The sequence below is a fragment of the Tachypleus tridentatus genome, chromosome 13 (assembly GCF_004210375.1).
Source record: "Tachypleus tridentatus isolate NWPU-2018 chromosome 13, ASM421037v1, whole genome shotgun sequence".
NCBI classification, from domain to species: Eukaryota; Metazoa; Arthropoda; class Merostomata; order Xiphosura; family Limulidae; genus Tachypleus; species Tachypleus tridentatus.
The window spans coordinates 78,435,551-78,452,811 of NC_134837.1; the positions used below are offsets into that span (position 1 = coordinate 78,435,551).

Genomic DNA, 17,261 nt, shown 5'->3' on the forward strand with positions numbered 1-17,261 from the left:
CAATTCTGAAGTATGTTTGTTTGTTATATTTCTTTAACAGGATATATTTTTTAAAATGTGCAATTGTTTTTGATTTCTGTTTTTAATTATTTGGCATGTACTAGTTTATTTTCTTTGTAGGCATGACCTTAACTAGTATATACTGTAGTTTTTTGTATTAATTTCATGAAACATATAAAGTCTGTATTATGTTGTCTTTATTTGATTATTAATTTTCTCTCTCACAAGAGCCTAGCATGGCCTACTGGTAAGGTACTAAACTTGCAATCTATGGATAATTGGATTCAGCCCTGTCACCAAATATGCTTGCCTTTTTAATCATGAAGGTGTTAAAATGTGATGGTCAGTCCAACTTTGTGTTGGTAAAGAGTTGGCAGTGGGGTTAGTGTTAACTAACTGCATTCCCTCTAGTTTATTATTTCAAAATTAGGGATGCCAAGCACATACATGCAGATAGTTCTCAAGTAATTTTATGCAAAGTTCAACAAACAAATTCACTCAAATGTATGTTTGTTTTGCTGGTTTTTTTCTTTTGTAGATTTAGTTTTAAATATGACATTCTTTTTTACAGTATTCATTTTGTGAAACGTCCAGGGGCTGTCCTGGGTTCTGGAAGTGTATTGGCAAAACTAGAACTGGATGATTTGAGTAGAGTTGTTAGAGTATGTATCAACTGATGGACTATACCAAGAAGTATATCCTAAGTAACACCAGTAAATGTTTAAACGTAAACGTAGTAACTAATTTATTTTATTTTTCTGAAACACATGACAGTATAAGGAAAAAAAAATATTCCTATAAGAATAATGTTAACTGGTGCATAATAAGTTTTTAATATTTTATTATATGTATATCTGTATGTGTGTGTGTGTCCTAAAAATTTGTATAAAATTTAAAAAAATTTGTGACACTTTCTTGATGTGATTGATTTGCATATATTTGCAGTACAGTAATTTCTTTATAAAAATGTAAGTTCACTATTCTATGCTTCCAAGTGAAACAGCAATAAATTTGCAAATGTATTACCATAGAAACTAGATTTTGATACTCACAGTGAGCACAGCACAGATAGCTCACTGTGTAGTTTTGTGTTTAACTACAAACAAATATGGTTCTAAATTTTTAAAACCAGGTTCTTTAATGTCTACTGGACCAATACTGACAGAACGTTTTTGTTACATGTAGAAAAATAAAAATAAATTATTTCTTATGTTTGTTTAAGAAAAAAGACAATTCATAAACTGAAAGTGTACTAAACATTTAAAACTTCCTATTTTGGTTAGATTAAAGTATTATCCAAACCAAATATCATATGGATTTAACACTGTGTATTAGGTTAAGGTATTGACAAAAAATAATAACAAAGAAACAATATAAGAGAAAATATGATGTTCATAATTAAAATTGGCTTTTTGTCATAATTTTTCTAAACTCTTTAAAACTGTGTGTATGAGTTAGCCAGCATTCCTATTATTTCTTGTTAAAAACAAAGATGATTTCTATGCTTAAGTTTAATTTTTTGTTTTTCTATACAGAACTATTTTTTTTTGTGTATCTGTGTCAAATGAGCTCTTTTAATTAGGTAATTGGGGATTAATCACTATAGTGAACTTGTATTAGCTGTCATCACCTAATTTTTTCCACCAGCTTGAAGTTTAGATTAATGTTTACTCCAAGTTTTTCTGTTCCTTTTGTCTTGTTTGTAACAAGTTTCTCTATGGCTGTATGATTTGAAATCAACCTGCAAAGCTGACAAAACAGGTGTTGAATCAAAGTACAGACTATAACATTGCTAATGATTTAAACATATGTAGTTACAAACAGGTTTTAAATATAAAGGTAATAGCTTTAGGATTAAAATTATTATCTTCTGTCTATATCTGAGCACATTAATTTATTTTAAGATAGTGTAAAACTGAAATTATAACCATTTTGTTTATTTGTGTGTGTGTCTGTTTTTCCATTCATTTTTTTGAAGCACTCATTCTTAATTTCAGTAAACATTTATGGCCTCATCTGCCAAAATTGCTTCAAATAGTATACTTTTGTCCATATTGTGGTTAAACCTTATCTAGCTTTTGTCAATGTAAGATCTAAGAAGAAGATTCATTGTTTCAGGCTAAGTTTCTTCTGTATATATTAATGTTTGTTGTTAGTCTGTGATTCGTTTCACAACACTTCAATCTTAATGTGCTATATCAACAAATAATAAAGAATGGCCACTATTATCACAAAACCACCAAAAATCATTTATTCACACATGCAAGTGAAACTAAGTCATAAAAATTTGATCTAATAATAAATAACTATTTAAAACTCAATCTTTCATAATAGATGAACTTATTTGTACAACTTTTTATTTCCTAAAAACAGGCTCAACTTTTTGATGGAACCTTTTCACCTTCTGAAAAGAGTGAACTTGAAGAACACAAATTAAGTCATGTTTACCAAATTTCAAAGCAATGCTTGGAAAATATTCTTGGAGGTTATGTCATTCCTGAGCCATTTTTTGGACTGAAAATGTCAGAAACTGTAAACACCTTTATGAAAACACTACATGACCCTACATTACCTCTTCTAGAACTACAAGTGTGTAATCTTTCATGTATCTGTTTTTGTTGTGTGTTTTTTTCAAATTAAGATGTGTGTTCAATTTTGAGATGTTGTATATTTAATATTCACTTAAAATATTTATATAGTACAAATAATTTATTTTTATATCATCAGATATCTTAAAATATATGGTATGATTTCATTTTATGAAAATGGATGGCACTATTTGCAATCCAAACTTAAAAAAAATGATATTTAAGAGATAGCATTGCCAGTGTAAGTCATATTAACAAAGTACATTTTCTTTTATAAACCAAAACTTGTTTGGGATGCAGAAGATGGTGAAGTATATCTTAAATCAATTTTGTTTTTTTAAAGCTATTTATAAATAATTTTTCTCATGTTTTATGAACAGGAAATAATATCATCTATTTCGGGCAGAATTCCTACAGATGTAGAGAAAATGATAAAAAAGCTGATGGGTGAATACGCAAATAACATCACTTCAGTTTTAACACAGTTTCCTAGTCAGCAGGTAAATGAATATTAGCTCTTAATTAGATGTTACTTTAATTTACTGAAATCATTTAAGAGACTTATTCATTGATCTTTTAGGTATGCAGCAATCTTCTCATAATTCCCCTGACAGAGTTGTGTAGTTTTCTCATACTCAGAGTGCCTCAATGTCAACTCAAATATATTTTCTACCAGTACTAAAACAATGATATTGTTATATACATATATTTCTCAACATACGTATGTTTCTCTGACATAGCACGTACCTCCTTTCACAAGTTATTTTCATTGAATGTTTCCTCTTTATATGCACACTTTTTCCTTAATCATACCACAAGGCTTCTGCTCTCCCCTATCCCAAACATCTCTTATGTAAATCATCACACCTCACCTCTTAACCAGTATGACCATGATATAGTAATGTAATGTAGGTAGCTCCCTCTACAATTCACTACAAAACCTTCAATTCTTGTTTGGCAATGTCCGAGTTTAGACAGGCTCTTTTGTGGTTTTGTTACTGATGTTTATCTTTTGTTATTTTTCCAAAGCAGTTAAATTTCAACTTAATTTGTTGAAATTAATTATTATATTCATTTTTATTTGTTCATTCAAGTCTCTTTTTTTTTTTTGCACTCATGTTTGGTGTAAACTTTCTATGCTATGAATTCCAAAGTTCATGTTACTACTTTGGGGACTACCCAATGACAGGTTTATTTGCTTTATGCACTGGGAGATTAAACCTTATATGGTCCATCTTTATCCCCAGCTTTCTCTATAGCTCCTTCTAATACTTCTGAGCCTTTACTGGTTAATGAGGAATTTGTCTATTGTCTTCTGTCTCTAGGTATTACTGATCTTTACTGTTCCAATCTCATGACATCTCAGAGGCTTATTTCAGTCTTCACAAATTTGTGTCTCAGTTTTGAGATGTTTTCTGCATTTCTCTTCATTATTATTCACCTAATTCTTACTTGTTACTTTCAGTTTTCCTCCCTTTACTAATATTTGGGTTCTTGCTGGTCATTTAGCCTTGCTGTTACATGGAGGGATTAACATGTTGTATCTCCTGAGGATACCTTTCATCATTTCCTCCCATTGGAATGTCTATCAATTTTACATCAGTTGTTTTTAGATTTCTTCTTACCCATTTGGTGTATGACTCATGATTTTATGTGCCTCTCTTTGTTTTCCATGCATGGTTTCTTTGGTGATGGGACATTAGAGGTCATGACACTCTATTAGCTTGAATCCATTTGCTTTTGATTTATTTTAGAGTTTTCTTTTGGGCCCCCTTTTAGTGTCTTTGTCTTTGATACAGTCCTAGCATTTATCAGGTCTTGGGTGACATCAGCCCACTGACATTCCACCTTTACAAATACTGTAGCTGTTTATCTCTTTTTAGAGCCTCATTTGCCTCCTACTCATCCCAAAAAGTCACCATCTCTGGCATCTTGGGTTTAGTAATTGCTATAGTTAGTTAGTTATCACCATTAGATTCCATCAAGGAACATGGCCGCAATCACTTGTGGATTCTTCAACAAGTATTTAAGTGATTAGGTTGTTAGCCCACTGCACAATAATTGCTGTAGTATCAAACAATCAAACTTGTTCCCCATTCTTCCTGGGGTTTTTGTTCCCAACTTTACATTGTCCTTAAAACAACTTGAGATTGGCAGTTGGTAATCAGTTATTCTCAGTTTAAATTCTTCACATCAATATCCAAGTTTATCTTGGAGTTCTTCTATCCCTGAGATACATATTTTCTCCTGGGTTTGAATATCTCCTACACCTACCTTATATGACAGTATCACCTTTTTCTTGTCCTTCTCAAATTGGTTAATCAATTTGAGGTCTTCCTTTCAAATTTTCTTTGACACCTTATGTGTTCGATCAAATTGTCCAGGCTTTTGCATTACATCTTGATATTCAGGGACTTCATTTTCATTATTACATGGCTAGCTATGGCTTCTTTTGGTTCCTTCTGAACTAGAATTGACCACTGTTACTTGGCAGCTCATGTGGGCTGGTTGGTTAACTTAAGAAGTCCTTTCTGTGATCCACTCACTGTTTTGTCTAATTAAGAGTTCTTTTTTGACTAAAATATCTGTTGAGCTCTGCCTTCTCCTTTACAACTTAGTTTAATTTAATTGTAATTCACCATGCTCTCTTGACTCAGTCACTTAATGTTCCCAAGTTTCTATTGCTTTGAGGAATTTGGTTTTCCATGACATTTGTAGATTGCCCTATAAATGGATCATAAATGAGCTTGACCAAAGGGAACCAGAGATGTTGTGACTAACCTATACTTCCCATGTCTGAAGGGAATTGTTTGTGAAAAGATGTAGATCCAGATGTGGGGAAAGAACTGGCTTACCCACCAGTACAGATATTCTTGTAGAGAAGGAGGAAGGGAAATAGAGGATGGACAGTGCTCATGTGTTGGTGGGTGAGCCAGTTCTTTCCCCATATATGGATCTACATCTTTTCATGAACAATTCCCTTCAGGCATGAGGGGTATAGGTCAGTCACAACAATGCTGCAGGCCATCAGTCGACAGACTTCAGTACTTTTGCAAATAACTCTTCCTGAACTTCTGTTTATGTCAGACATTACTTTGTTTTTTTCTCCTTGCCCAACATTGTCTGGAAATCATTCCTTCAGTCAGTTCTACAGTGGTGACACCTATCAACCAGCATGATCCAATGATATATGATTTGATCATTGGATCTCTTCTGCTGAGCCCAAACACATCACATTTATTACATCTTGTGTAGGGTGCTTTTCATCAAGTTGTAGATCATCTTTCATCCCCCAATCATATATATCCCACTTCAAAGTTAAGATTTGGTTGAGGAATGTAGAGAGAGCCACATGCATGTCATGCTCCTGTTGGTTAAGAGATGATGCATGGTGATTTCCATGAAAGACATGTTGTAATCTTCTAAGCCCAGTAGGGGGGACAATAGGCTTGTAGGATGTGTAAAGAAAACGTTTGCATATAGAGGGCAGTACTGAACAAGTCTTAGCTAACCTTGCGAGAGAAAGTAAGTGCCTATTGGAAATACATTTCCAGTACAGGAATATTGTGACTTTGGAAAATACTCATACCATGTAAAGGTATGATTTGAAATATCACATATTAATACTTATATCTGTTCTTGGATCAGAATTTTTTTCTTGTACATATAAATATATTTGTTTGTGTTAATGTTAATCTGTTGCAGTTTTACTTGAACTTTTACAGAATAATTTTACAAATATCCACCAGCTTTAAGATTTTTATATACCAAAGTAGCATGTACTGTAAAACTTGACTTAGTGGAAGACACTTTATAACATGTTCACATACTGGTTGATGTCAGTTTTAAGTTATCTTTGTTATATGTGCTCACTCACTGTTATCTAATCAGTGTAATTAATATTGTAAAAGAAATTTCTAAAACAAAAATTGGTATACATTATGAAAAATTACATATGGTCACTGTACTATTTATATGTGTGTGGAATATTGAAGAAGGAAATTAATATTGAATTAATAATGTAGTTTTAAAAAACTGATTTTCAAAACCTGAAATTTGTATGTCAGATTCACTCTTCAGAGTGAATTTTCATATATCATGGAATTAATAAAATATTCATCTTTGTTGTTCTCGTTACCTAAATGAGATGTATATGTTTCACTCCTTATACTGTTCCTCAGTTCACATTGTAAAGTTTTATGTTAAAAGTATGTTTTCTGAGCTTTGTAGAAATTAATTTAAATAACTAATTTTAGATATTTTAGTTGTAGAAAAATATATTTAAATGCTAATTAAACATTGTGAAGAAGTTAAAATACCAAAACTATAAGAAATAAAGTAGAACAAACATTAGTACAATGGCCATACTTTCCTTTCTTTTTCTTATAGCAAAGTCTCAATGGGCTATCTTCTGACTCCATCAAGGGGAATTGAACCCCTGATTTTAGTGTTGTAAGCCCAAAGACTTACCACTGTACTGGCAGGGAATCCTTTGTTTGTTATTAGTTGTTGATGTTGCTTTTAGTTTTTTACTTTACTACTGGATAGTAAAAATGTATGATAATTAACTTTCTCATACTTATGAATTTCTACAATATGGGTAAAATACATATTTTATGTAATTTGGTTTTAATTTATTTTGTCACAACTGGTTGATATAATTTAATAATGAAAATTTGAGAATAATAGGGTTTGCTAAATATATCAATGTTACATGTTTTCATAATGTTTTGATTAATTGATTTCAAGCATTTTGGGGATGTAGATAGCTAGTGTCATTGATGGATATGCAGCAACTCTAGAAAAGAGGTCAGATCGCGATGCTTTCTTCTTGACTACTCAAGGTATAGTCCAGCTTGTTCAGAGATACAGAAATGGCATTCGGGGACGGATGAAAACTGCTGTGCAGGATTTATTTAGACGGTATCTTATTGTAGAATCAGAGTTTCAGTTGGGTGAGTTAATTATATACAGCATCAGAACTTAATAGTTCATAATAAATTAATCATTTTTCTTTCACTTGGTGTAAAAGGACAGAACCCTTTGATATTTTGTTCAACTGAAAGTTTTATTTATCTCAATAAGAATACAAATTACAAAGATAAATTTTGCAACTTTTTATCTATAGTAATTAAACCTCTTCTAGCAAATTGCAAAAATCACATCCATTATTTCTGGTTTGAATTTTAGCCAAATTATATTTAATAAAAATATTTTATGAGTTTTTAGGTCTCAGTTTGAATTAAAAGTGACAACATCTGTGGGTTACGTTTGTGTTTAGGTCATTTGTAGTGCCTGTTTTACACAAAAATTAAACAACACCAAGATCAATGAATGTTAAGATACAGAAACAATGTTTTATTAAAATATATATAACTCTTTTGTGTGTGAGTTTAAGATTCTTGATTTGCTTTCTGAAAATTAAATACTGAAGTTGTAAGTTGAAGGTGTAATATGTCCATTTGTTTTAGTTTTTAGCTGTATGTGCTTATAACTTGGTCTTTAAGAACATATATTTATTCTTATTCTATTTAGAATTTTGCTTTAGGATAATGAAACTAGTTTTAAGCATTAACCATTCTTAAAAATACCTGGTTTTCAATTACTTAAACCTTGTAAACAACATACAAGGAACAAATCATAACATCTTTATATCACAGTTTGTGATTAGTTTTAGTATTAACTGTGAATGCTGGGCAGCTTATTATACAATCAGACATCAAACAAGCTAGTTGGCAGTCCTAATGTATCAGTGAATAAAATTAATTGTTTTTATAAATTATTTCATTGTGAGACAGAAGTATGATGGACAGGTATTTGTTGAATAATGTTTTTTGTAAACTCTTCTCTTGTTGCTTAATGAAGTTGCAGAAATTATTTTGTTTGGTTAAGAAATATTATCTTATTTGTTTATTTTAATTATGTTATTATGTTTCTGTTTTAAACTCAAAAGTGTTTTGAATGTATTTCTTGAGGTGAAATATAGTAACTTTTAAATGTTTTAAAATAAATTTTGAAAGTGTGTATGCATCTACTGTCAGAGAATAAAATAAAAAAACAATAAGTTCTAGATTTTTTTATTTTTATGTCTCATTTATAGAAGCATCAAACCATCAAAGCTCTTTTTACTTTTTTTTATGCAACCTAATTGGTGTATTAGTTTAGTAGATTAAATAGATAATCTTTAGTAAACACATATACATGATCATTAATAAAACATGTATTTGTGTTTTTGGTATAAAATTTGTAATATGCCTTTTAATAATGAATTAGTATTTATTACTTTCCAGATATTGATATGTAAGATATCTTGTAAGTAAGTAAAATAAATAATGGAAAACCTTTTTGTTTCTTATGTTGATTTTATTTAGTTTTATGATGGTAGTCACAAAAATGTCTGTGATATTTAAATATATGATAGCAAATTACATTTGTAAGATTGTATGCAATTTTTTAGTAGAAACTTGGTTGACTTGTTCACTTGTGCATTAATGTTTCTAATTTTATGCATTTGCAGAGTCACTTGAAATACATATTATTTGATAACTATATCAGTGCAAATAATATATAGTAAAGAAAAATTAAACAAGTTTTTTATCTTTCTATTGAACTTTATAGAAGAAATGGTCAGTTTGTTAAAGTATGTAAAATGTTTAAAATTATTTAAATACTTTTTCCAAAATGGTCTTACTTCCTCTCACTCAAAACTATCTTGATCCTTGACTGCCCTCTAAATATTACTAAAATTTTTCACTAAAAGCACCAATCTTTTGTCAATTTCTCACCAGAACACATGTTAATCATGTTACTACCCTCCACCAACCATACTGCACCATCTTTTCAAATGCACCTATTTCCCTGTACTACTCTAGAATAATCCTCAGTTGGCCTTGTAATGTGTAGACATGCATTTTAACTTGTTCTCCATGTGACTACAAAATTTTTATTGTGTTTTATCACAAATTTATATCACTTTCAACTTCTAGTTTTGACTTCTTGTGTTTGATTTCCATTGTTCTTTCTTGTTTTAGAAACATTTCTGTTTTCCATATTCTAATTTGTTTATACAAGTTCAAGATTTAATATGCTAGATGAAGATCAACAATAGTCTTCATAAGTCTATAGATCTCAGGGTTTATGATGTTTACTGAGAAAGTACATGCCTTAGTTCATGTCTTAGATTTGGATGACAATTTTATGTGAGGAAGTGTATCATTGCTGAGTGAATGTTTCCTTCCACCTGTTACCATACCTCCATGTAATCTCCTTTGTTAGGTATTCTTCTTCCCAAGAGGTCTATAATAGGTTTTTCAGCATGTATTTCTCATTCCCTGTAGGTACATCCATGTGTAGATAATTTATGAAAGCTTGTGGGGTTAATTTAATTTCTTCATGTCATAATTTAGGTCTTTTGTGTCTTTTCTGCTCAATATTTGATAAGCTAAATTTTTATAGTTCTTTTAACATCTAAATTACTTTGGCTTAATTTTGCATTTAGAGTTCAATTATTACTTTGTTTTTGTTTAATTTTCAGTCTATGTACGCGTCGTGATTAAGTAATTCTAATGTCAGCAATTTTTGTGAGTTGATTCATTATTTGTACTTCCTTTTACTGTTTATGTTAGTTAGATTGTAAGTTCTTTTTTCTTACTACTAATTAAAGCTAACTGGGTGCCTTTTAATTCTCATGTTTTTTAGGGTATGATTTACTTTTGTGTCCTTCATCTTATTAGTTCTTTGAGTGGGTTTACAAGTTTGTTATTTTTCTTTTATCTTCTATGTTCCTGTAGTGATTTTCTACTTTTGGTGTTGCTTATTGTTTTATATTCTATGTCGAATTTCATAGTTTTGCAAATTTATTATTTTTATGTAATTTGTAGACTACTAATTTTTAACTAGGTTTTGCTCATTCATTAGTAATGAGTACTTTATCTATGTATGTTCAGTTTATTTGTTTTTTTTATTCTTTTCATGACAGTTCTTTTGGTTCTATAGCTTCTGTCTGAATATTTCTGTCTTCAGTTCCTCCTCCCACCTGCTTCCTAGATCTCCTTCTCAAGATCATTATGTATTCCAGTTTCTTGCTAAGTTCGTTTAAGATCTACTGGACAAATACGCTGTCAAATGGGTGACACCCATTCAACCATGGTTTAACTTCCATCTAATTGTTTTCCCCAAAACACTTGTCATAGACCTATTCAAGTTGAATTCATATGTGGAGCCATCTCACTTCTCTGCTGAATCCTTCTTTTCACCTGGTTGACTCATGGTGGATGCTTATTTTCATATCCCAACTGCAACAGTGTTACATTGTTTTCTTTGGTTTATCCACAAGGGTCATTTCTTCAGTTGGAGGCATAGTCGTTCATTCCTGTTTTGGCTCTGTGTGTTTTGTGAAGTAGTATGCTCCTTTTTTTCCCATCATTTTCCGTCATTGGGTCTTTGGACTCCTTTAATGGCCAATTGGCTGTTAATCACCTCTTCCTGTGTCCCTTTGATCAACCATGCCATCTTACTTATTTGGGAAGCTAATTGAGTTTTGGTAAGTGTGTTCTCAACTGAAACACAGCATATAAATATATTTGCCACATACTGGATTGCTAAACTTCTTCCTTTTGGTCTCCAGTTCCACACCCCTCAACTCTGGGCATGGATGCATTAAGTCAAGATTTGAGGGGGTCTTCATCATTTATGTGCCTATCTTCCAGTGAGACTCTTTCAAGAATCATCTCCCTTAAACATTCCACTCTTTGTTATGTTCTGCAAATTGTTCTGTATTGACCAAGGCAGATGTAGTTCACTCTGTTCTGGCCCTTACTGAAGCAACATCCCCTACCCTTACCTCTGTCCCAGTTACTCTTCCAACAAGCGTGATTGAATGTATTCATCCCAGCATCACCAAACTTCACTTTCAAACATGGCTTTTATCCTGTCCCTTGCTTCATTCTGCTCAGGGACTTGCTCCTCATGTAACATCTTTTTTTACCCATATCATTCAACCTTCCTCCTTGTATAGGTACCAGAGGCATTTTTCTTCCTTCAGACTTTGTTCCATTTACCATGGCTTTTATCCATCCCATTATTTTGTTCCACATTGTCAGACTTCTTTGTCTGTTGTTTTTTTTGTCAGGGTTTGTCTGTATAAGCTGTTGCTAGTTATAAGGCTTTCTCTGTCAAACACCTTTTCTTTTTCCCATTTCTGTATAACCATCTCTCCTATTATTTCTCTCATTTTCCATTCATTCACCTGGTCCATCCACCACATCCCTTTGTTCTGCTGGATTGGGATCTAAGTATAGTCCTTCATGCCCTGTCCAGTTCTACTTTTAAACCCATTGGAATTTGTTCCTTTTATCATCTTTCCTTTCAGACCTACTTCCCCTCCTTCTTTGTATGATGTTATCATTATTTCAGTATTTACACCATTAATGCTTCCCATATCCTTTACCATTTCTTGTATGTTATTCTCTATCCAGATTTGGCCTTCCTCCCCAAGACACTGGCTGTCCAGGAAGGTTGTTTAGCATTTCTCTAATTTCTTTACCTTCTATTTCTCAGTTTGTTCCTTTTGTTGTGACTTGTACTGCCTTCTTTCATGGTTCTCATTCCTGTCTATTTCTGCCATGGAATTTCTCTGTTTCCCATGACCTACTATCTGTTATGTTCACTGGTTGTGATTTTTAATTCGTTCTGACTTGTGTGTGGAAGGTTGTAGTCTATATAATATTTTTTCCCATCAAATTCATCATTTAACTACATCTTTCACTGCTTGAATCCACCATCCTTTGGAAGAGATCATTCAAACTTATATGTGGACAACTCCCAATACATTTGTAGCACATTATCTTCATGATGTAGCTGTGCCTTCCTTGGGTTGATAGCATCTTTCTCCTGTGATGATTCTACATATATCTTCATCTTTGACTGGGGTAAGTCAACTTTTGTTTTTGGTGCTTTATACTTGGATTGCACTTGGTGATTTCAGTATCTTATAAAAGGCATTTCCACTGGATGTTTTGCCTGGATGGACTACACATGCTATACTCTGATGTAGCCCAAGGCACTACTCTTGGCTTATGCTGATATGGGCTCATTGTTGCTTCCACACTAGTCTTTCTGTATTTGTCAATGAAATGAGTTGCTTTATGTCTCTCTTCTTTTTCTTTCTTTCTTTCTCTCTCTCTTTTTTTTTATGCACTAGTGCCTGCTGATTTAGCTCTGCTTTTTTGTTCCTGGGCAAAGAGAGTATGTATTCCTAAAACAGTGCTATACCCCACAGATGGGCTTTCTTTTGTATTCTTGCACACTTGTTCTTTCAGTGCAGTCACATTTCTCTTGAATAGATACTGATGCATTTTCACCAGCCCTCGCACCTTTGCAATTTGAGATTCTGGCTTTGGATGAGAAAGAAAAACAATTTTGGAAGTTAATGTTTTCTTACACAAAAAATTATTTTTCCAATAGGTACTTACCTCTCTCACCCACTTCTCCACTAACATGCTGGTTTATTCTGGTTTCTTAGGGTGAGAAAGAAAAACAATTTTGGAAGTTAATGTTTTCTTACACAAAAAATTATTTTTCCAATAGGTACTTACCTCTCTCACCCACTTCTCCACTAACATGCTGGTTTATTCTGGTTTCTGCCAATTCTCAAAAGTAGGATTATTCTATAATAGTTGAGGGAGCTAGTTGCACTAGTATAAATGACACAGTATGATTGGTGAAGAATAATCACATGATTAGAACGTTCTGATATTATGAAAAACTAATTGGGACAGCAAAATAATTTAGTCATGCTTACAGAGCAGTCCAGGATTGAGATGGTTTTGGGTAAGTGGAGGTAAGTATCTATCAGAAACACATTTTCAGTGAAAGGAAATGTTAACTTTTATCCCCTCACTGATTATTTTGAGGGGATGTGATGATAACATTTTTTATTTGTCTGTAAACATCAACATCTTGTAAAATAATGTAAAAGATCTAAATGTCAGATATTGTCTTATTTTACTGATTACTTGCTTTGAGGTTGGAGAAGATCACTATTAATTTTAAAGTTAAAGGTCAAAGGTCAAGATCAGCATTTCGAAAATTATTGAAATTTGGTTTATGTATAAAAGAAAACATAACCACAAAATACACAAACTCCATATAAAGTAACTCATCAAATCCAAAACAAACAAAAGGCTAACATTGAAGGTGGTCAGCATTTGTAATTATATCTGTTTTTAACTTTTGTCTTTAATAAAGTTGTAACTATAGCATTATTTTCTCAACTTTTGTTTTCATTAGGTCATTATGACAAGTGCGTGTCTGTATTACGAGACAAACACAAGGACAATATGGAAACTGCTGTTAATAAAATTTTCTCCCACTTACATGTTGATAAGAAAAATGCACTAATTATTAAGCTCATTGTAAGTTTCATCTTTACTTTTCTTAAATTTCAACTTCTGTAGTATATAGTAGTGATATATATAATACAACATTTTCATTACAAATGTACACAACAGCAAATACATGAGCAACCAACAAAATTGTAACAAACCAATGTAAAATTATACTATTTATACAGGAGTATGAACGGTATCATTTTAATAAAAATGTGTGCTATCATACCACTCCAAAGTATTAGAAAGATTCTATATATATATCATAAATAAACAAAACAAATTGCAAAACTACAAAACAAGCTACACATTTGATAATAAGTTAGGATCTGGGTGATAGAACCCACTTTGTGATAGCTACCCCAAAATAACTCTTTCTCCTTAAATAAACCTCTGGTGTAGATGAAGAGAGATCTCAATCCATGAACACTCTTGGGGAAAATCTTTACTCCAAAACAATTCCTGATCATGATATCATATCCACAAAGAGCTATAAACAATGAATGGCAGTGTAATCTGAGTTGTTGTGGGTTCTAGCACCCAGATCCTAACCCCTTATTGAATATGTAGCTTGCTTTCTAGCTTTTGCATCTATTGTTTTGACTGTGACTGTAAACATTATCACTTTAAAATGATTCCATTTATACAAAAGTTTGTTTTGTTACAGTTTTGCTGGCATGTTTATATATTTGTTAAAGCATATGGCTGTAATATAAATGTTGTAGTTTTTACATAATTATCCCATCCGAGCTATTCAGTGCTGATTAATCAGCATCTAACTGTAATATAAATGTTGTTGTTTTTATATAATTATCTCATCTGAACTATTCAGTGCTGATTAATCAGCAGGTAACTGTAATATAAATGTTGTTTTTATATAATTATCCCATCTGAGCTATTCAGTGCTGATTAATCAGCAGGTAACTGTAATATAAATGTTGTAGTTTTTACATAATTATCCCATCCAAGCTATTCAGTGCTGATTAATCAGCAAGTAACTGAAATATAAATGTTGTTGTTTTTATATAATTATCTCATCAGAGCTATTCAATGCTGATTAATCACCTGTATGCCTTTTATCTAATATAGATAACTGTGATATATAATTATATATATATATACCTTTTGTTTTTCTTTTGCAAATTGTTTTTCACTGTGTTGTGTCTTTGCTGGTGACACAGATATTTTTCCATTTAAATTTAGTTTTGCTTCTTATATTCATTCTTTATAGTTATATAGTGCTGAAATATTTGTCTATAGTCTTTTAATGGAGATATATAATAAACTTGTTACCTTTGTGTATGTATTTCTTTATCTATATATATATATACAAAATTGAGTACATTATGTTAAATTGAACTTGAATAAACAAATTAGCATGTTATGTGGAAAACTACAGTAAATGCAAAGTTTTGTTGAATATCAAGTATCAAAGTTTCATTTGACATTACTTGGCATTTTGTAGCCAGTGTGATAGAAAGGGTATGCAACAGCCCTTTCTGACACAAAGTATTAATAGATTCAGATCATAAGGATGTTTTCAGATCAGAAATTTAAAATTTCTAAGAATGAATATCTCTTGTACTTGAGTGCCATTGGAAAACAAAAAGTTACAAATTAACTTTGGGTACCAAGACCATCCATAAAGAGACCTGTAAAAAGCCATACCCCAGCCATAGTAAGCAAGCTGAGACATTTTGTAACAGGCAAGAATCATAAATGTAAAAGTCAGTGTCAAAAGCTCTCTATGTGACTTGGGCAATTACATGCAATATAGTAGAAAAGTAATGAGGAGTATTATTCTTTGGACATGAAACTGTACAACTGAGCCATTTGCAGTGAATACAACACTGTTGAGTTATTGTTAAGATGAACAGTCATATAATAGGGCTTATCCAAGTGAGTTGGACATGAAACTGTACAACTGAGCCATTTGCAGTGAATACAACACTGTTGAGTTATTGTTAGGATGAACAGTCATATAATAGGGCTTATCCAAGTGTGATGATGCTTCAAAATTGTTTTAATATAAGGTACTCAAGGTATTATATATTTTGTGTATATGATATATACATATATGCACACACTTAACATTATATTTTCTTCTTATATTGACATATTGTCTCTTATCATGCTTTTATTTTGGTTTTTAGGTTTCATACACTAATTTTTATAATTTTGTAATATACTCGCTATATGATTGCTTATTATACTTTATACTTACATGCCATGTAAAGTAAATGGATTATGAATTTTGTTTCAGAGAATATCATATTCTGTATACCATATAATTAACTGTTATATGTAACATGTCAAGTGAGTCTTGTCATCAGTGAATCATATGAATTTAAATTTGCATTTTATGTGATTGGATGTCATGCCTTACATGAATTGCACTTGAATATCATATTTTACAAGCTGTGTGGTTCAACTTCAATATCATGCTTTAAATGCCATGAAAGAATCTGTAATTATCTCACATATTTGATGAAAGCTAGTTTTGTTTGGTTTTTAATAAACATATTTAGAAAAGATCATTTAATTTTAAAGTTACATAATCATACTCTAATCATTATGAATAAAGTTTGTGCCACAAGTCATACCCAAACTCTATCATGACACAGGCATCACAGTTGAAGAATCTGAAACTAGGTTTTTTATACGATAGACTACCATATCTTGTTTGGTAATCAGAAATGCATTGTTCTCAAAATAAACTTAAAATCTAAGTAAGTATACATGTTGTATTAATATTTCCTGGGATAGTAATATTGTTTTTTCAACTACAGGATCACCTTTGTACTCATGAACCTGGTATAACAGATGAGCTGTCTCACATATTACAAGAACTCACTCACTTAAACAAGGATGAAAATGTTCGGGTTGCCTTGCGAGCCAGACAGGTAAAACAAACTGTTCTATTATGATACATCATAAGTAGATATTTAGTCCAAACATTTGCATTTATTATTACAAATATTTTAACACAGTCTTAAAAAATGTTTTTGATACAGTACTTGCCCTCTTTCACAGAATTAGCTATTCTTGTTTATTGCTACCCTCTAGATGCAAATGTTTTTATATGCATGTCACAAGCCTTCTGCTCCCCTTATTGGAATTGAAAGATATCAAGATGTCTCTCATGCATTACTTTTCCTGAATAGGAGCATGACATATGTGATGCATGTGATCCTCTCTATACTCCTCTACTGAACCATCATTTCTTGTTTGGCAGCTCTTATATACAAGCATGCTTGTTATTAGTTTAGCTTAAATTTCCTCATGA

General features: G+C 31.7%; 1 protein-coding gene across 2 annotated transcripts in view; it reads left to right on the top strand.

Annotated features, from left to right (window-relative positions):
• The window catches only part of LOC143241046 (acetyl-CoA carboxylase-like), a 135,023-nt gene that overhangs the window by 65,183 nt on the left and 52,579 nt on the right, over positions 1–17,261 (top strand). For both annotated transcript variants that reach the window (XM_076484510.1, XM_076484511.1), the window contains 6 exons: positions 572–662; positions 2,374–2,589; positions 2,969–3,088; positions 7,354–7,543; positions 13,878–14,002; positions 16,765–16,878. In XM_076484510.1, the coding sequence (XP_076340625.1) occupies positions 572–662; positions 2,374–2,589; positions 2,969–3,088; positions 7,354–7,543; positions 13,878–14,002; positions 16,765–16,878 (856 nt within the window). The remainder of the gene's footprint in view (positions 1–571; positions 663–2,373; positions 2,590–2,968; positions 3,089–7,353; positions 7,544–13,877; positions 14,003–16,764; positions 16,879–17,261) is intronic.